The sequence below is a fragment of the Cucurbita pepo genome, chromosome 20 (assembly GCF_057944985.1).
Source record: "Cucurbita pepo subsp. pepo isolate OVF chromosome 20, ASM5794498v1, whole genome shotgun sequence".
Taxonomy (NCBI): Eukaryota; Viridiplantae; Streptophyta; class Magnoliopsida; order Cucurbitales; family Cucurbitaceae; genus Cucurbita; species Cucurbita pepo.
Genome location: NC_141817.1, coordinates 9,993,427 through 10,015,112, shown reverse-complemented (window position 1 = coordinate 10,015,112; position 21,686 = coordinate 9,993,427). Strand labels below are relative to the sequence as shown.

General features: G+C 36.9%; 2 protein-coding genes across 2 annotated transcripts; one reads left to right on the top strand and one right to left on the bottom strand.

Moving 5' to 3' along the window:
• The first annotated feature begins 2,264 nt into the window (after positions 1-2,264).
• LOC111783154 (fasciclin-like arabinogalactan protein 11) lies at positions 2,265-4,437 on the top strand. The gene is made up of 2 exons (XM_087120413.1): positions 2,265-2,595; positions 3,876-4,437. The coding sequence occupies exons 1-2, from the start codon at positions 2,331-2,333 to the stop codon at positions 4,337-4,339; spliced, it is 729 nt and encodes a 242-aa protein (XP_086976539.1). The 5' UTR covers positions 2,265-2,330; the 3' UTR covers positions 4,340-4,437.
• An 11,353-nt stretch (positions 4,438-15,790) lies between these two features.
• LOC111783034 (protein indeterminate-domain 12) lies at positions 15,791-19,463 on the bottom strand. Its single transcript, XM_023663910.2, has 4 exons — positions 19,309-19,463; positions 18,922-19,072; positions 17,646-18,042; positions 15,791-16,694 (listed from the first exon to the last, which is right to left on the bottom strand). The coding sequence occupies exons 2-4, from the start codon at positions 19,052-19,054 to the stop codon at positions 15,998-16,000; spliced, it is 1,227 nt and encodes a 408-aa protein (XP_023519678.2). The 5' UTR covers positions 19,055-19,072; positions 19,309-19,463; the 3' UTR covers positions 15,791-15,997.
• Positions 19,464-21,686: the final 2,223 nt, after the last annotated feature.

Below are 21,686 nucleotides of genomic sequence, written 5' to 3'. Positions count from 1 at the left end.
CGTAATAACCATCTATTATATATTACTATCTATCATATAAATAAATTTTTATATAGCTATTTATTATTTATGACAATTTACTTTATATGTCATTTATCATATAGAGCTTTAGTATGTATAACCGTTGATCAAGTTATAAATAAGCAGCTGACTCTATAACACATTGACTTTCATGTCTTTTTATCTGTGAATTTGTAGATTTACGAGAAAAATGATGACCTACATAGAGGTAAAGACTACATATCGATGCGGAATTTGCCGCACCCACTTCAATGTTTTGATTCGGAGAGTGAAAGCATATGAAAACTTAAGCTTTTAAGAGGAACAATGACCTTACTTTTCTTTGATTAGAGCCTCAAATATGTCAATTGTACTTAAACTGTTAGATCATAATAGTCGGTAACAACATTTCTATTCTTATCGCTGTTATGGAACCGTACATGAGATTTTCACCTTGACTTCTCGAGGGCCATAAATAAATCTAAGGAGCGTGCCAGATTATTTATCTTAGTACGTCGTTTTCGGGAATAGTCGAGGATATAAAAAAATAATAAAAGTACTTATGAATTCATCTCCTCCTTTAATAATAATAATAAAAAAATCGTTGTCGGCTAATAACTTAATTATTTACTAGAATATTATTTATATATCAGTTTGATCTAGACGTTGTCTTCGTCCAAGTTTATGTCAACCAATCTATTGCTCGTCCTTCAAAAATTATGTATAGGTCTCAATATTTTATTTCCTTCCTCACAGACGATACAAATAGTTGATGGCAAAATTCAGATAGGGTAACACACCTAACCTTTACGTACCTTCAATAGTGAATAACTAGATTTAGGAAGAAGATGATAGTCTTCGAGAGAAAATATAGACTTACTTTCTATCGGTCATGATGATATATTTATATGACAAGTTTGACCACATCCATTTAGGTCGCTCTTGAGATGGTCGATCATGACAAAGCTAGGGTTGGCCTTGGGACGACCCTGTATCCTGGGTTTTGCCTCGAGTTAAATCTTCCCTTTGTCTCACAGCTCGAGGGTATGATGAAATTCAGACCAAACCTCCGATCGCCCTCAACTTGCTAGTTTTGGCCTAATTTTTATCCATTTGTTTGCTTTTTAAACTTGTCTAATCTAGATTTATATATATTCGAAACGACTCATTAAAAACACGATTTATCCTAATTAAACGATCTTTTCATTAATTATTTTGAAAACGATGGGAAAACAAACCATTTTATTTTAAGAAAATGAAGAAAAAAGCTTGTTTTTTTATTGTCGCAAGGTATAAAATGAAGTAAGAGTAATGAAAGCTTTTCTTGTTTTGAAAAGATCCAAAAATAATGATTTCAAATACAATATAAAGTTATAATTTTACATAAAGTTTCATTTCTAATTTAACTTTTTTATTTGTTTAAATAAATTATTAATTATTAATGGTTACTAAAAGTTTAAAATTCTTGAACGGGTCCATTGTCCTTGCTGGCACCCTGTCTAGTGTCCACTCCCCAGCGTCCTCGAGGCACATGGCCTGATGTCTGCCTCTGTTACCATTTGTAACAACCCAAGTCCATCGCTAGTCGATATTGTCATATTTGGTCTTTCCCTCTTAGTTTTCAAGAAGCGTATGCTATGAAAATGTTTCCACATTTTATAAAGAATGTTTCGTTTTCTTCTCTAACTGACGTGGGATCTCACAGTTTCGACCCAACCTCCCCATCTAATTCGTCTTTTAATTTGTTTGAGACATTTTTAACCAAAATCTAACACAAAAGTTTAGAGACCAAAATGATACTTAAACAAATAATAATAATAATCAAAACAATTTATTCTTACAAGCATTTTTTATTTATCTTCAGCCTTACAGTTTGGCTAATTACTGTCAGCCTCACAATTCTAAAACTGGCCTACGGGAGAGGTTCTCAAACCTTTATAATAATTACTTTATTCCCCTCCCAACAAACCTCAGATCTCAAATCCACCCATCCTTGCTCGCACACTGCCCTATTTGGCCTTGATACCATTTGTAACAGCCAAATCCTATTAAATATTGTCAACTTACTAATTTTAAAACGCATTTATTAAAAGGAATACTTAATTCTCCCCTCCAACCGACGTGGAATCTCACAATCGTTCATGAAAAGAGCTGAGCTTCTCTGAGCTATGTCCTAACGCACCCTCTTAGAAGCTTGACGTAGACACCTAACTTTCCCATCCTTTATCTCAGCTTTGTATAAAAAGGCCCTTTGGGTCCTTTCCTCTTGGCCACCAAAATAATCTTCTTTTTTTTTTTTTGGTGTTTTTGGCAATCGAGAGGGAAGGATCATGAACAGCCTCTTCTCTCTCGTAATCTTCTTTCTCTACCTCTTCGTTGGTGGCAGTTATGGGCAGTCGCCGGCGGAGGCTCCGGGACCGCCGCCGCCGATGAATATATCAAGAATACTGGAAAAGGGTGGGCAGTTCAGTATTCTGATAAGGCTTTTGAAGAGCACTCAAGTGGCCAACCAAATCAACACTCAGCTTAATGACTCCAATTCTGAACTCACCATTTTTGCCCCCACTGATAATGCTTTCTCCAACCTCCAATCCGGTACCTTTTTTTTTATTTATTTATTATTTATTTTATTTATTTATTTCCCCATATATATAATTATTGAATTTAATTAGTATTAGTTATTTCTTCTGTTGATAATAGATTATTTTAATATTTGATTTTAGAGATGTTCATGGAATGAGTCGGGAATGTGGAAGCTTTTCGGGTCTTTATTACCACCTCCTAATTCATTTTCTATCTCTATGAAATTCTACATTTTTTTTTAAAGAACAGCTTTTTTTTTTTCACCTTTATATATATATATATTAAAATATTCATTTCAATAATTTTTAATTGATAATTTCTATTTTCTTATAAAGTTTCTATAATAAAAAAAAAAAAAAAAATTTAATAAATTTAATAATTTTTATAAAGAAAAATTTAAATGAGATCAGTTGGGTTTGGGGTAGGGATCAAGATGTGAGATCTGACCTTGGCGCGGGAAAAGAGAACGTAGCGTCTTTTATATAGGTGTGAAAACTTTTAGTAGCGGACGTGTTTTAAAAACCTTGAAGGAAAGTCTGGAAGAGAAAGCCCAAAGAAATAATATTTGCTAGCAATGGGCTTGAACCGTTACAAATGGTATCAGAGTAAGACATGGGGTGATGTGCCAGTGAGGAGGTTGAGCCCTGAAGGGGGGTGGACACAAGGCGGTGTGCCAATAAGGATGTTGGGACTCGAAGAGGGTGGATTGGGGAATCCCACATCGATTGGAAAAGAGAATGAGTGATAGCAAGAGGACGCGCGGCCCTGAACGGGGTGGATTGTGAGGTCCCACATCAGTTGGGGAGGAGAACGTAACATTTTTCGCTGGGCCCCGAGGGGGGTGAAATGTGAGATTGCACATCTGTTGAGGAGAAGAACGAAACATTTTTCACTAGGTCCCGAAGGGGGGGTGGATCGTGAGCTCCCACATCCGTTGGGGAGGAGAACTAAACATTATTCGCTGGGCCCCGAATGGGGTAGATTGTGAGATCCCACATCCGTTGGGGAGGAGAATGAACATTCTTTGTTGGGTCCCGAAGAAGGGTGGATTATGAGATCCCACAACTGTTGGGGAGAAAAAATGAAACATTTTTTTATAAAGATGTGAAACCTCTCCTTACCAGACTCATTTTAAAAATTTCAACGGAAAATCCGAGAGCACAATATCAACTAAGCTTGTGCTGTTACACTAGAAATATAATCTCTATCCCGACCTTTTTAACCTAAAATTTTTATATGCCATTAACTTTTAAATAGTTGAAATAATTGAATGATTGATGAATACAAAACAGGCACACTCAACTCCCTCAACGACCAAGAAAAAGTAGAGCTTCTCCAATTCCACATGATCCCAACTTTCCTCTCTCTCTCAAACTTCCAAACAGTCAGCAATCCGGTCAGAACTCAGGCCGGCGACGCCTATGAGTTCCCTCTCAACGTCAGCACCTCCGGCAACTCCGTCAACGTCTCCTCCGGCCTCACCAACACCTCCATCTCGGGCACCGTCTACTCCGACAACCAGCTCGCCGTCTACCAGATCGACTCAGTTCTCAAGCCAATTGGCATCTTCCAGCCCCGCCCACCACCCCCGGCTCCCGCGCCGGAGAAGTCTAAGAAGAAGGCCAAGGCCATTTCTGAGGATCCCAAGGATTCGACCGATGACAACTCCTCCGCCGTTCCGCTTGCCGGAATGTCGGCCTTCTTCACCGGAGCTGCCGCCGTCGCCGGAATAATGCTGGTGTGGATAAATACCTGATCTAATTTTCAAGGTGTATTGTGGGAGAAGTTTCATCTATTGCTTTTGAAATTGGTTTTATTTCTGTATTATAAATTGATGTTCGATTGTGTTGTTTTGTTTTAGGGTTTTATTGTTGATTTTGTTTTTTTATTTGTTTTTTCTCTTTTAAAGTTTGTGTTAAATTTATTTTAAGAATCTTTATGAGAAAAATTGTATAATATTTTTTATATTAAAAGATTTTGTTAGCACGATGGTGAAGAAAAAGTGAGCCACCGGTCAGTTACAAGATACTATCATTACCGCCTAGACAATTAGACATCCAACCCGTAATCGCAACGACCCAATTGCAAGAGCGGAGCTCTACCAACTGAGTTATATCCCCTCGAACCAAGTGGGGCCTGCATGGAGGAGTGAGATGCTTCTTTCTATTCCTTTATTCTTTTCTTTAGCATAGCTGGGCCATCCTGGACTTGAACCAGAAACCCTAAAAATTTAATTCAGTGATTCAATCCATTTATACCATTTGTTGAATTAAAAAGTTTTTTATATTGAAATTAATTTAATTACATAAATTTAAAATGATAATTGAATTATGTAACGAGAATTGTTGCTCTTGATTTTGGCTTGATGTCAGTTTTGTTACGACCTCTTTTGTGTCGCGTGAGATTTTTTGCTTACCCATCGCTCGTGGTTATCCATTTTGATCTCTTCAATTACAATGTTGTTGTCCCTCGTGAACACCCATTGCAAATCTCTGATCATGCACCTACAAACGTTGGCTTAGTCGTTTCTCGACTTGATGAGACATCTTCGTGGTAGCAAAATCGCCACTAGCTTGAATGTCTTCTAAGTCGATAGCCTTCACTTCTAGGCACCTTGATCGTGCCTTGACTTCCATAGATCGCCTAGAAGAAGTGCGTTGTCACTATGAGAACCCATATCGCACAAAGGAGAAGCTAGTCTGTTCAAAGTGTTTGGTTCAACGGTCATTTTAGAGGGTTATGAATTAGTTGAATCGTTCAGTTTGTTTAGATCAATCAGTCAGGTTCAATTAGATTAGATTCTTTCATTCAATTGGATTGAATTTGTAGGATCACACATGGGTTGGAGAGAGAAACGAAACATTTCTTATAAGTGTATGGAAATTTCTCCCTAGTAGATGCGTTTTAAAACCGTGAGGTTGATGACTATACGTAACGGGCCAAAGTGGACAATATCTACTAGCGGTGAGCTTGAGCTGTTACAAATGGTATCAAAGTCAGACACTGGGCAGTGTGCCAGCGAGGACGCTAGGCCTCAAGGAGGGTGGATTATGAGACCCCACATCGATTGGAGAGGGAAACGAAACATTCCTTATAAGGGTGTAGAAACCTCTCACTAGTAGATGTATTTTAAATTCATGAAACTAATGAGATACGTGATAGGCTCTTGGTTATGGTTTAACAAGTAATTAGGCTCTTTGGAGGTTGAGACGTAAATGAAGCGAATAAAGACAATAATTATTAGCTTAAAAGTCGATAATTTGATTCTTACTCGGTGTTACTATAACGATACATTTAACGGGAAGCATTAAAACGTGGGAGTCTCGTGCGATGGAAGTAAAATGATTTGAATGCTTACCATGCTAAAAGCTACCTACCAACCAAAAAGGAAATGAACAGTTCTTATTAGTACATGTGGTGTTCAAAGTGGGCGTTTGTGTTCCAAGCTACAATCAATTCATCCAATGCCTATGAAATCATGAGATGCACCAAAATGGGACACAATGTCCCCAACCTGACCATAATCAACCATTTTGTTGCCCAAAAAGTGGATGCATAGCTAGAGGATGACATGGACAATAAGCAAGACGCTTAGGCTGGGCCAACGTACTACAAAATTGTACATCGGTTGGAGAAGGGAACAAAACATTTTATTTATAAGGGTACGAAAATCTCTGTAGCATATGCATTTTAAAATTGTGAGACTGATAACGATATGTAATGAGTGAAATGAACAATATTTGTTAATTATGGGTTTAGGTTACTACACGTACCAATGTAAAAATCGAGGAATCAACTGGTGCCCAATCAATTTTAGACTTGCTCCTTGTTTGCATGGGATGATCATTTTGAGTGATAATAGAAGAATCATTGATATGAACGACAGCTAGAGAAATATCACCATTGTTGCTATTAGAGGTAGAGGCGTTCTTAGGTTGGGTTAAGATTTGGATATTTTTTTAGACTCATTTCAATTGTTCACATTGTAAATGAATTTAAAAAAGAGAAAGAAGTCAACAAGACCAAAATTAAATCCAATTATAAGAGGATGTTGTTCACAATATTACAAATGGGGAACAAGTTTGGAATACAATTATAAAACAAAATACAAAAACTCTAAAATGCAAATGTAAGTACCAAAAAATAATAATAATAATAATAATTAAATAATTAAATAATTAAAATAATAATTCCACTCACCCCTCCTTTCTCTCCCAATTCTCTCTCCCCAACAAACTCATAAGTCAAAATCCCAAATCGGATGCATTGATGTTCCTACAATGAAAAAAAAATACCAACAAACAGATTTACAAGGAGAGCTGGAAATTTAATTATTGGAGAGAAAGATAGTGTATCAGATTTTTTTTCATTTATCCAAATCAGATTTTCTTCTCCTTTTGTCTAATTAATAAGAATAAGTCCTAGCCCATTTATTTAGATTTTGGTTATGAGGTTATAGAAAATTAACTATGATTGAGACTAATATCTGTCCATATAAAAAATAGAGAACAGAGAGAAAAAATGGAAGAGAGAAGTAAATAGAGGACAGAGACAAAAAAATGGAAGATAGAAGTAAATACAGGACAAAAAATTTAAGAAAAAAAACAAGAGAAAGAAAATATCTGGATTAATGAGAAAAAAATTTAAGAAAAAAAACAAGAGAAAGAAAATATCTGGATTAATGAGAAGGCAAGAAAAATATACAGAGAAGACTAGAGAGGAGACAATTAATGAGAATGCAAGAAAAATATAAAGAGAAGACTAGAGAGGAGACAGAATATTGTTAACCAAATCAAAATATATATATATATATATAGATAGGAGGCCAAATATATATATATATATATATATAGATAGGAGGCCAAATACTGTAATCAAAATCAAAAGGGAAGAAAGAAAAGAAGAAATGCAAAAATAAAATAAATAAAGAGACAAAATCAGAATAAAAGAAATAAATAAGGAGACAAAATCAGAAGAAAAGAAAGAAAAGAAGAAATGCAGAAAAGAAAAAATAAATAAATAGAGAGCCCGAAAAACTAAACTAGAAAATACAGGCATACACAGGAAAAAATGATAAAGAGAGCAGTCAAAAACTAGAAAATACAGGGAAGGTCCAAATACAAAATCAAAAGAAAAAAAAAAATACTGAGAGAGAAATAAAAGGGAAGAGTTGGGAGCAAGAATCAATGTAATTGATCAATAATATGATTGGGTAAGAATAGATTTGGGAGTAAGAATCGAACAGAATTGACCAATAATATGATTGAGTAAGAATCGATTAAAAATTGGTCAAGAATATGTCTTGAACAAAAATGGAAAGAAAAAGGAGAGTACAAAAGAATATCATAAGACAAGAAAGTAGTCACTCGAAATAAAAATACAAAATGAAATCTTAATATAAATAATATATATATATATATATATATATATATATATATATTTAAATGTATATTATAACGTTCCAAGACTTTATTCATGCAAAGTCTTTAATGCTCGCATGAAGTTTAGCAAATGAAGAATGGTAAGAGTCGCATGAAGTTTAGCAAATGAAGAATGGTAAGAGTTAGAGAATTGAACATGAAATTGATGTCATAGATTCGTATAGGTTGACTTGGATACAAAGGGAAAAATCGAACTTTCATTAAGGATAAATTGGTGACACCCGTATAAGTAAGTGGCCTTACTATAGGATAGGCTAAAAATTGTATGAATTGTGTCGTACGATGCGGTATATGAGTTATGATCATGTATGACTTATGATGATGTATGAGTTATGATGATGTGTGGGTTATGATACCTGATGATGTGCTCAGTATATATATATATATATTGATGAATGTCGTACTTGATATGTTTGATGCACTTTGTGGCAATATGATGAGTATGATGATTGCGTGACGTTTACCTTAATATGATGATGTTTTCCATATTGAGCATGCTATATGATGATGAGTGTCATATTGTATCATGTCGTTAGATCGACATAGGACACAACCCTAAGAGCGTGAAAATGATGTTAATGTAAATATCCACGAGTATGTGTTACCTAGAGTAACAAAGAGATGAGACTAGAGGGTTGTGTCAGAAGAGACATTATGATGGATTTAGAGGGACCTCATGCATATTGTATACTCATAAGCATAGGGCTACTTCCCCTAGAGATGATGAGTGTGGATGCGCACCGTACGATGAGCGCGAATGCACACAGGTGCGAAAGCACACAGATGAGGGTGTTCATGAGATGCATGACACTATGGGGTTCCGCTGACCTCCAGACGTCGCTACAGATTAGCTTGACCAGAGGGTCGAGGGGGTGTGCGAGCACCCTGGGGATTCACACTCGCACGTGTGAGTCGTGTGTAGGGAAGTACTACACATCCAATTTGTCCGAGACTGGAGGCTACGCCTAAGATGATTAGAGATAGGTCCCTAAAAGGCAATGTGCACTTGTACGCAGGACGGCGGCATTGCTAGCAGAGACTGTAGCACGTGCATAGGGTAGATTCATATTTAAATTTCTAGTCTTAAGTTAGAATAGGTGGTTTTGCATTTCATTGTTTTAAATTTTATTTTGTATTTGTTTTTGTTTTCTCTAAATTTTAGTATTTCATATTTAAACACGTAAGACCATGGCTGTGTTTTCTAGAGAAAAAAGTTGTTTTAAAAGTTTTTGAAGTTTACGTTATAAATTATGTTCATGTAAGAGTTATATTTCCGCATTATAGATGAGCATGAGACGTTAGTAGCGACTCTGAGTATGTGGAAATTTAGGGTCGTTATAGCAAAAATGGACTGACACTCTGGAACGATCCTCTCCGTGACCACACAGCTCTCGAACGCTACTCCATGACCTAGCAAGTGACAAGAGCTTTACTCTATGCTCTAAGTGTATTACTCTTGTTGTGCATAGTCCTGGGTAGCTACCTTAGCCTACACAACGATTACCGGTATTCGAAATTGAGGCGCTACTTTCAATAGACTTCGTACCTGGTGGAGACAACATGGTGAGTGCTAGATTGCTCGTCATCCATGGGAGGTTAGCTGGTCAACCCATCCCACATGCCATGAAGTCTCCTAAGGTTGGTGGGTGCTACCCCCCAATATGTGCCAGCTCTACTGGTTACACGCATGATTAACACCCTCCCATAGGATGAATCCTCCATGCACGGTAACCACTGACTGCCCACATGATCAATACCCTACCATAGGACAGATCCACCATTTAGGGTAATCCATTGACTACCCGCATGATCAACGCCCTACCATAAGGATGAATCCTCCATGCACGGTAACCACTGACTGCCCACATGATCAATACCCTACCACAGGACAGATCCACCATTTAGGGTAATCCATTGACTACCCGCATAATCAACGCCCTACCATAAGGATGAATTTATCATGTAGGGTAATATATCAAACTAGTGAGTCACACATACCTAACTAGTCTCACGTATAGATCAATGGTACCGTATCGAAATGGAAAGGGAAGTGGGGGTCCTCAGACACTATACCGACTACTATCAGCCTAGGAGACTACCTTTGTCATTTTTGGATGTCGTGGATGTTTGCCTTAGGGCGTCTAAGCAGTTTAAATCCCATCTCTCGTGTCCAAGATGTTCGAGGTTAGCTCCTCGAGCCTAACCAATCTCTAGATGCACACATATCTAAACTTTTGATCGCTCACGATCCTAGGGTGCAAGGTCTACTAGAAATGTATTGACCTGGGTCAACATGTAAACCGCACTAGCTGTAGCGTCCTAATCTCAACTAAGTTCTCTCATGCATACTTTGCTAGGGAGATATTCTTATCGATCGCCTAAGCACGTAATCCATGATTTAAAATTCACCTTAGTAGTATCGAGGGTCTAAGGAGGTCGATTGGATTCCTAGGGAGGTTAGGTGGCTTAATACAGACTTCTGAGTCTATGCTACTTTGTTCTGACTCCTGAAGTCTTTCTTAGTCTAGAAGCACTAGGGTTTAGACCCTCTAACCATTGCTTATGATCCTAAGGTGCTCAGTCTACTGGAGATGTTCTGACCTAGGTCATTGTCTAGCCAACCTAACTCAAATGCTCTAGCTCTATGAAGACAAATACACTATACAGGAAGATAACATCCATCAATCACCCAGAGAACAGATCACAATAGCTCACATATACATCATTTTCTTTCTTGCCTAGTCCAATACATAAAACAACATGGTTATCGAAAATTTTAACTTAGGGGCATAACGGTAATTTTACCATGACATACTACATGCTCATCCAAAAATGCCCTCTTGAAGTCCTTAACGTGTATTATCTAACTACCTAAGGCAAGGAATGGTCACATGCTAGTACGTCCTAGCGATCCCTACAAGTATTACTTGGATTACATGTGCCTTCCAAGCTAGATTTCCATGTGTTCAAAGCTCCAAAATTTTGAAATCTCTCTCACGTTCTATCACGTGCGCATTCGACTCTTTCGTCAAAATTTTCAGATTTCTAAACCAGTTTTCTATTTTTTTCTATTTTCTTTAAATTTTCATAACCTGCTATCAACAACTAGAATTAACTTAGTTTCTTCACAACTGTGGACTTTTAATTCATTTTTACTAGGGTATTTTTCTCACAATTTTTAGTCAATCACAATAAAAAAAAAACTAATCGATTCCAAATATCATCAAAAACTAAAACTTACGGAAAAATTGAGTTTCTTAATGTTCATCGGGATTAAACTTTTGGGTTCAAATGAAATCCGACTTCCATAATAAAACTTGTGCAAAATTTACCTTCTCTTCTTCTTCGATTCTTAACAGAATTGAGTGAAACAAAGGTGTATGTACATATATAAAGAGGGGAGACCCTTGTGGAAGCCCTGCCCACCCTACTTTATTTTGCGGGATCTCTTATATTTAGGATTCCTTGCTTCCCGAACTCGTAACTAGGAACCAGAAGAAGGTTAGTAGTCTCTTTCATTGCATGTCCTTCCTTCTCCTTTTGCTGAAACGACCCTAGCCCCAAACGGTAGTGTCATTGAAGCTTCTACTTCTCGTTCATTCCCTTTTGACTCCTTCATCTATAAGCCTCACTTGATTTCCTTGAAGGATTGCCTGAATTGCGTTGGCCTTGTCCTACTCCAAGGTGGCCGATAATAGGTTATTTCGCCTGGGGCCATATGGCCAAGCAAGTCCAAAATAAGCCTCAACTAAGGCCCAAATAGCCTTGGTGAATAGCTTCTGGGCAAAGGTCTCAACTAAATGGAACTAAATGGAGGAAAGTATCTACGTTCTTATAAGAAATATTTCATTCTCTTCTCCAATTAACGTGGAATTTCACAATTCACCCCTTCGAGTCCAAAGGTTTTTAAAACGCGTCTACTAGAAAAAGATTGCTACAAACTTATAAGGAATGTTTTGTTCCTCTTTTCAACCGATATGGGATCTCACAATCGACCCCCTTTGGGGTCAGCATTCTCGCTGGCACAATACCCAGTGTCTGGCTTTAAACCATTTGTAACAGCTCAAACTCATCACTAATAGACGTTGTCCATTTTGACCCGTTAAGTATCGTCGTCCGCCTCACAATTTTTAAAATGCGTCTATTAGGGAGAGGTTTTTACACCCATATAAGGAATGTTTCGTTCCTCTCTCCAACCAATGTGAGATATCATAGTTTTACGGTGTTCAAGTGAATTAAGTTGTGAATCCAATTGGTGAAATCGACTCCTCAACACATGTTTCCCACTGATGTACTCATTTGCTCTAGCTATCGTTAAGTTTCATTTTGTAGCACTTACGAGAACTATATAAAAACTTAACCCGACACTAGCTGAGCTAGGCATTTTTCTATGAACGTTCTCTTATCAACCCCTTATAAGACCCCTCTCCACCAAATCAAAATCCTTCTAAGCCAGTTAGGGCTACAAGACAAAGGTCCAATAAAGACCAAACTTTTACCCTAACCCACTGTTGTTTGAAATGGATAGCCATGTATTGTAGTTGAGGGTGGCTGCTGCAACAACACTTAATGAATATGTGGCTCTTTGTGTATTCTTTTTGGTGCATTCTTGGAACCTTGTCTTGTTTTATTTGTATACGCCTATGAATCATTACAGCCTTGTCTTGTTTTATTTGTATATGCCCATGAATCATTACAACCTTGTCTCTTTGGACTTGAATTCTTCCCTACTTGCTCGCAAAACCATGAGCCGTTTTCTTGTCTCTTCCAAAGCTGTCTTCTTCTTTGTTGTTTTTTTTTTTATCTTTTTTTACTTGGCCCTACTATTTTTTTCAACAACAAAAATTAACCAAATGTTATTTCTTAAAAAAGATTATCCAACATCATTTATAAATCTTATTTCTCGTGTTAATTTACGTATATAATTTATCTAGTAAATGATGTTTACGGTGGTATGTTTTTCAGTTCTTACGTTTTTCGGGCAAGAGTGTACATATAGGTTGGATTGAGAAAATCTTTTGGACCAACCTAAAATTTTTTGTTAGTTGGAAATAGAGTTCATAATCTAACCCAACTCGTTCATCTGTTTTCGGGTTCGTTATGAACTCAACCCAACTGAGTCAGATACTTATCCACAATATTTATTACATTAATAACTAAAATCTCATAAAACTCAAATATCAAATATTCACAAGTCACAACGCATCACTAGCGTGGTTTATAAACATCAAATAATCTAAAATTTCATAATAATCTTAAAAGTCGAGTAGGGTAGGGTAGAATAGAGTTGTAACCCTATTTACGGGTTGACTAGGTTGCATTGACTAAAAAATGTCAACTCCGAAACTGACTCAATCGTCCAACCCAAACCCGAAAAAAAAATCTAACCTAACTCAATTTCAGCTTGGGTTCGGTAGTTCAAGTTGGTCGGACTCTTTAGTCATTTAAACACGTTAATTTCGAACTCATTTGAATGGAATTATTATAATTATGGCTTTCCCTTTTATGTAACTAGGTGGCCAAGTTGTATCTAAATGTAGTTATCTTCAATTAGTCTTTTAATGTATTATGAAATGCTTTGAATAACTTAGACTTTTGAATAGAGATAGAAATTGAATTTTCCAGCAGCCATGGCCGGTGGTTTTCAAGCTTCTTGTTGGTAAGGAAACAAGGCATGCTAGATAGAATTGGGGGCACAATACAGTACATGATTTTCAATGAAGGCAACTTTTCATTAGTGGGGCATTTTTTTCAATAGCCCTCTTGTTCTAGGGCTCCCCTACAACATTAAGGCATTCCCAATAATAATAATCGAGTATGTACCACTAGTAGATATTGTCTGTTTTGGCCCGTATCGTCGTCAGCCTCACGATTTTAAGACGCATCTATTCGGGAGAAGTTTCCACATCCTTATAAGGAATATTTCATTTATTCTCCCCTCCAACTGATGTGGGATCTCTCATCCACCCCCTTGGGAGCCTAGCGCTCTCGTTAGCACACCGCTTGATGTCTAGTTCTAATACCATTAGTAACAGTCAAAACCCACCGCTAGTAGATATTGTCCGCTTCAGGCCGTTACGTATCGCCGTTAGTCTTATTGCTTTAAAACGTGTATGCTACGGAGAAGTTTCCATACTTTTATAAGGAATGTTTTGTTCCCCTCTTCCAACCGATGTGAATTTCACATTAAGAGTCTCTCAATTGTTGTAACCGTTACTATACGTCAAAAGAACTGTCATATTTCTATTCGTTATATTATTAGGACAACCAGAATATTAAATTTTTTACTAACAAGACAACATACCGACTACTATTGAGCTATACTCATTTTGACAATCGTAACATACCTATGTAACAAAAAATAAATGGGAGGTCCCAACATTTTTCGAGGGAGTGGCAACAAAAACTCTACACTTAGCACATAGGCATAATTAATAGAAGCCTTTGATTGAGCCTGTCACATGTTTGACAAACCAAGCAAGTGATCTCTACCATGTCTAAACTTGAGCCCACCTATTCTTAAATGGAGTCTATACACAATAAGTCAAGATCTAAATCTTTCACCCGATCCCACCTTCTCATCATTCTCAAAACCCATGCTCGACTTTTTTCGCTCCATTCTTACTACTAGTAAAATAGGTCGTTTGATTTCTCCTACTCGAGACGACTGAAAAGCCTAATCTTGCTTGTTTGAGTGAAGATCTGACAATTATCAACGTCAGATATTAGAACGTGGCATACAAATGTAAACGAATTGTGAGATCTTATACCAGTTGGAGAGGGGAACGAAACATATATTATAAGGGTGTGGAAACCACTTCCTAGCATACGCGTTTTAAAATTGTGAGGCTGACGGCTATACGTAAAGAGTCAAGGCGGACAATATTTGCTAGCGGTGGGCTTGAACGGTCACGAGTATTTTAAAATAAAAGAAAGTGGGACCAAGGAGAATTAATGATTGAAGTGAAAGGAGAAGAGTGTGGGGATTTAAATATGATAGGATGTACAAAATGGTTACCATTTATTAATTAAAAAAAATAAAATAAAATAATGAAAATGTTTCACATGCATTGGGTTTGGAGGGCCCAGATTCCCCTTCCTTTTCTGATAGTCATGTCTCCATGCCCTTCACTCTCTTCCAACATGCATTGGCCCCTTCCTTTGACCATTCTCTCTCTCTCTCTCTCTTCTCATTTTAAATATTTTTAAACAATTAAATAAAAAAATTCATCTTTTTCTAGCCGACCCGACTCTATGCTCGTATTCAGTAATAATCTTCTTTTGAAACTCGATCCGTTTGAAGAAAGTTGAACTAATGATCAGATTGTACGATGACCTGTATTGATAACTCTGATAACTCTAGTTCACGTTAAAAGTTTGAATTCTATCTTTTAGCTGATTCTCTAAATTAAAATATCGAGATATTGAGAAAATTATGTCTAATCCTTTTAATTATTTATCCTTTTAAAGAATAGATATTAAATTTTTTTTTTTTTTTTTTAAGATTGAAGTTGACAACGATAAGTAAATAATATCTGTTAATGATGGACTTGAGTTGTTACAGTGGTGTAAGCTAGTCACCCGGAGTGTGCCTGTCGTCGATGGGTCCTTAAGGGAGTAGATTGTGGGATCCCACATTGATTGTTTATAAGGACGTAGAAACCTCTCCTTACCAAGCGTGTTTTACAATCATGAAGCTGACCGCGATACATAAAAAATTTTAATGAAATAAATCACACACGAATTTTTTTTTTTTTTTTTCACTTAAAAAAAACTAAATTCCATTGCTTATAGAAGAAAATTTTCCAACCCTAATTTGTTAGGATCTTGTTCCATTCTGTGTCACATTTAAACGGTAATAAAGAAAAGAAAAAAAAAAGGAATATTACACGAATTTAATTTATTTCTATTATCCATTATGATGGAATTTTCTTAAGGCTTGTGTGTTTGAGCTGAAATTGAAGCTTTTCGCTCTAATGGCGGCGGCTTTGATCACTGTATTGATTGGATCCCGCCGGCGTGAGATGCACCGGCTGATTTCCGACGCCGAGGAAGTCTCTGGTTAAATTCTGCCCTCCAATTTCTTCTTTTGCGCCACCCATTATCGGCTTCATCATCGGACGGCCATCCGACATGACGGCGGTAGGGGCGGCGGAGTTGTTCATTCCATATGCTGTGACGGCGGTGGTGTTGTTGAAGAGAATTGGCGGCGTGGGGGGCGTTCTGGTGGGCCCCATTTGAGATGCTTTCTGGAGGAGCGCGGTGGCGGACATGTGGGGTGGCGGCGGGTACGAGGAGGTCGTCGTTAGTGGCTCGGAAAAGAAAGATTGCTGATTTTCCGGCAAGAATAATGGAGGGTGGTCGGAGAAGGCGGTGGAGAAAAAGGGGTTGGGATTTTGTGGAGGGTCGAGCCAGAGAGGGATCTGCGGCGGCGACAGTGGCAGTTGCCGGGGCTTGTGGTCGTCGCCGCCATGGTCAGAGATAACATTGGAGTGATTCACGGTGGTGGTGGGGAAGTTTGGCCGGAAAATTAGTGAAGAAGAAGAAGGAGAAGGAGAAAAGTTGTTGATGAAGGTTGGATGATGATTTAGAGTTGAAACTGTGGAGATTCTTGAATTTTCTTCTGCTAATGCATCACAAAATGCTCTGTGAGTGATGAAGCTATCCTTCCTGTGTTCAAAGCTCATAAAAACAAATTAGTTACCCCCAAATTAAAATTTTTTATCACTACAAATTCGATCATTATTTCATGCATTTACGAATCGTTCAACTTTATCGTTGTTTCAATTTCGTTCCTAAAGTTATAGTTTTCGAAGGTATTGAATATAAATTTCTAGTAGATATTGTCCTTTTTCGTCTTTGTCTCAAGATTTTTAAAACGGAGTCCAGGAAGGAGAGGTTTCTACACTCTTATAAATGGTGTTTTGTTCTCCTCCCCGACCGATGTGGGATCTCACAATTCACCGCCTTCAGGGCCTAGCGTCCTCATTGGCCGTCGTTCCCTTCTCCAATCAATGTGGGTCCCCCCAATCCACCTCCCTCGGGGCTCAACCTCCTCGCTGGCACATCACTCGGTGTCTAGCTCTAATACCATTTATAATGACTCAAGAATATTGTCCTTTTTGGATTTTTCTTTTCGGGTTTTCTCTCAAGGTTTTTAAAACGTGTATGCTAGGGAGAGGTTTCCACACACTTATAAAGGGTGTTTTGTTCTCCTTCTCGATCAATGTGGGATCTCACAATCCACCCTCTTCAGGACCCAGTGTCCTCGCTGACACTCGTTCCCTTCTCCAATCGATGTGGGTCCCCCCCCCCCCCCCAATCCACCATTTTCGGGGCTCAGCCTCCTCGTCGGCACATCACTCAGTGTCTAGCCCTGATACCATTTATAACGGCTCAAACCCACCGTTAGTAGATATTGTTCTCTTTAGGTTTTTTCTTTCGGGTTTTCTCTCAAGATTTTTATAACGCATATGGTAGGGAGAGATTTCTACACCCTTATAAAGGTTGTTTCATTCTCCTTCCAAACCGATGTGGGACGGGTAAAAAAAATAGCGGAAGAATGTGAAAGAATGCATGGATTAATAAGAAAATGAAGAAGCAAAAGAGGAAGATAGGAACCTGGAGAAGAGAGTCCCACAGTCACATTTGTATTCCTTTGTCCCACAAATTTTGGAATGAGCCTTCCAATCCGACTGAACAGCATACTTCTTAGAGCATTTCTCACACTTCCACTTCTTCTCACCGTGCTTCCGGCTGTAGTGTTTCTTGATTCCGGTGAGGTCGCCGAGCGCTCTCGACGGGTCGTGGTGAACACAACTCTTCTCCGGGCACACGTACACCTTCTTCCTCACCTCGTTGCTCGTCCTCTGCCGGAGCTTCCATGGCAGGTTGTGCCCTCGCCGGTGGAGCTGCAAATTCTGGTCTCTTTGAAATCCCTTTTTGCATATCTCACAAATGAATCTATTCTTCGCCATTAGAGACTTTGGTGACATTGCTATTACTTCTGCATCGGGATCTGTTTAATTTTCATTAAAAATAACCTTACTTTTAATGATTTTATTGTTTATATAAAAAAAAATTAATAAAATTTTATGATTTATAAAACTAAGGTACAAATCTCTGTCAACAAAACGAATTAACTAAGCCATAAGAACATGTCTATCTTTGAATTCTCTCTCGACGATAATTAGAAGTAGAAGACTACTAATATGAGAGAAGGCGGGCCCTCAAGCAGCTAATCCAGAGAGGCAAACTCAGCAACTCGTCCTATTCAAATATTCACGACCACGAAAACCCAGGAGGACAAACCCAGCAACTCGTCCTATTCAGATATTCACGACCAAGAAAACCCAGCAACTCGTCCTATTCAGATATTCACGACCAAGAAAACCCAGAAAGGCAAACTGATCAACTCATCCTATTCAGATATTCACGACCAAGAAAACCCAAAAAGACAAACTCAGCAACTCGTCCTATTAAGATATTCACAACCACGAAAACTCAGAAAGGCGAACCCAGCAACTCGTCCTATTCAAATATTCACGACCAAAAAAACCTAGCAACTCGTCCTATTAAGATATTTCCAACCAAGAAAATCCAGAAAGGCGAACCCACCAACTCGTCCTATTCAGATATTCACGACCAAGAAAATCCAGAAAGACGAACTCACCAACTCGCCTCATTCAGATATTCACAACCAAGAAACTCTAACATCTGACGATCATTAAGAATATCAAACGATAATTAAATGATTCAATAACGGAATACCATTGGTTACCTCGAACTCTCCAAACCCAATTATGGTAAGAAAAAAAAAACCCATTTAGAGAGAGAAAAACCAAACCAAAACAAGAACAAAGAAGAAAACACAGGAGGAAGAGTGTGTTAGGTTTGCCTGGAGTTCCTGGTAAATTCCTCTTCTTCTTAAGAGGAACAAGTACTGGATTAGGGTTGGGATTAGGATGGTGTTGACCAATAAGATTGCTGATTGTGGAGAGACCAGAAAGAGCATCAAATTCAGACATCATATCCACTCTTTGTCGGAACTGAAAAACAAAACAACAATTAATTAACATGAAACAACAACAACAAGAACAGAAGAACAACAAAAAAAAAAAAAAAAAAAAAAAAATTAAGTAATTAAATTCATAAGAGAAGAGAGTGAGGAATCAAATTAAAAAGCCACATGCACACAATAAATAACATATTTTCCCCCAAAAAAAATCCAACATAATATGAATCAATCATAGGATTCCTCGAAAACTCATAAATTTTCCTCAACCTTTTCAAACACCTCCCTCAAGAACACGAAAACCCTCTTAAGTTGAGAGAGAGATAGGGAGAGAGAGAGAGGGAGAGATGAAATCTTAAGAGAATATTTTGATTATTTATCTCTCTCTCTCTATATTTGTTGTCTCCTTATCTAACACGGCTGCTATCCAAAGTCGGTCAGCTTTGGACTCAAATGGACCACTTTTTTTTTTTTTTTTTTTTTTAATAAAAAAAATAAAAATTATTTATCTTTATGTGGAATATTATTTAAAATAAAATTAAAATAAAAATAAAAATCATTGAAAATGGAAGAGGGTGTAGAAAAGCCTTTTATGAGTGTGACTAATAAGGAGTATGAGTGACTTTTTTCTTTGTGCATGTTAATAATTATTTTGTACATTGAAGAGCTCAAAGTTTGTATTTATATGTTGGATATGTCTCTTTTGACCCATTACATATCATCGTCAGTCTCACGGTTTTAAAACGTGTCTTTCAGAGTTATACAATGAAACCCTGTTTGGGCTTTTTCTTCTGGGCCTCCCTATTACGCGTCTGTTCGGGAGAGGTTTCCATACTCTTATAAGGTATACTTCGTTCCCTTCTCCAATTAATGTGGTATCTCACGATTTGTGCTCGAATCTTAATTTCAGTTAGAGGTAAGGAATCAAAAGCATCTCATTACAAGACTTCCTACAATACTTATTGAGGATGTATAACAATACGAAATTGATTCTTTCATGGTCCCATCTCTTATCAATAATTCTCTCTTGCAAGAAAAAGAAAAAAAAACATAAAACAAAAATAGTTTTACTCAGATTTATGTGTTGGAATAATTTGTCAGGTTAGTTAAATCTTTCCTTTTCTTTTTATTTCGGATTTTGTTACCTTGTTTAGATTTTAGTTAGAAATCAAATAACATAATGGTTCCTGATACATAGCCATTTTTTATAAGAAAATCATAATCCAATGAAAATGGCCAAAAGTACGGTAAAGGTAATTAAAAAAAATTGATACATACTGATTTTTAAAAAAGAAAAGAAAATCAGAATGGATTGAAAAGTCGAAAAGACAGAATCCATTAAAAATGGCTAAAAGTACTGTAAACAGAATTAAAAAAAAAAAAAAAGAATATGATCCAATCATCATTTTTTTTTTTTAATTTAAGTTTTATTACCAAACACAATATAGAAAAACATGGAATTCGATTTTTTATTGAGTCAATTAAGTTTATATCCAAAATAAGGTTTGATATAAGTGAGAATGAATTTGAAGGAGGAAAGAAACCAAATTTGAAGCTAAGCAGAAATTTGGCTAAGGTCAACCATGTAAGTGGCCTTACTATAGGATAAATTAGAAATTGTATGAGTTCAATTTATGATTGTTTGAGATGACGTACAATGATGCATGTGATATTTATGTTTACGATGTATGAGTTGTATCGTATGATGTCGCACACTAGTTATATGATGATGTATGAGCTATGATGATGTACGATAAAGTATGGGTGTTATATGATGATGTATGATGTACTTGATGTACTCGATGCACTTGATGGCTTTATGATGACTATGTTGTCTTGCATAACGTCTACCCTAATATGATGATGTTTTTCATATTAAACATGTTGTATGATGATGAACGTCATATTGTATCATGTCGATAGATCGACTAAGACACAATCCTAAGAGTATGAAAATGATATTAATATAAATATCTAATGAGCATGTGTTATTAAGGGTAACAAAGAGATGAGACTACGGCTGTGTCAGAAGAGATGTTGAGATAAAAACTAGAGGAACCTCATGCATGTTGTATGTACATAAACATAGGGATACTTCCCATTTATGATGATGAGTGCGGACACGCACGATATGATGATGAGGGTGTTCATGGGGAGCATGACATCAGGGGTTGCGTTAACCTCCAGAAGTCGTACAAACAGCTAGCTTTACCCGAGAGGGTCCAGGGGGTGTGCGAGCCACCTGAGGACTCACACTAGCACCTGTAGGTCGTTTGTAGGGAAGTACTACACATCCATATATATATATATATATATATATATATATATATATATATATATATATATATATATATATATATATATATATATATATATATATATTCACATCATATTTTTTATTTTGATGTGTAATGACTTTATGAATAGTAGGTGAGACATGCATTTTTAATAGATACAAAATTCAACCTTATCCACACACATAATTTGTTAAGTAAATTCATAAAACTAAGAAAAAAAAATTTGTTTTTATTTTTATTTGAAGTAGAGACATGTAAAATGAAGAGATTAAAGGTATAAAAAACAAGAAAAATTAATTCCATGTGATATATGTGCAAAAAATAATTACATTTTAAAACAAATCAACCCTT

Coding starts and splice junctions, on each gene's coding strand:
- LOC111783034 (XM_023663910.2), bottom strand. CDS start 19,054: ATGATGTCTGAATTTGATGCTCTTTCTGGTCTCTCCACAATCAGCAAT. Junction 18,043..18,921: donor GAATTTACCAGGAACTCCAG/GCAAACCTAACA, acceptor AAAATTAAACAG/ATCCCGATGCAGAAGTAATA. Junction 16,695..17,645: donor TGTGGGACTCTCTTCTCCAG/GTTCCTATCTTC, acceptor CTTTGAACACAG/GAAGGATAGCTTCATCACTC.
- LOC111783154 (XM_087120413.1), top strand. CDS start 2,331: ATGAACAGCCTCTTCTCTCTCGTAATCTTCTTTCTCTACCTCTTCGTT. Junction 2,596..3,875: donor TTTCTCCAACCTCCAATCCG/GTACCTTTTTTT, acceptor AATACAAAACAG/GCACACTCAACTCCCTCAAC.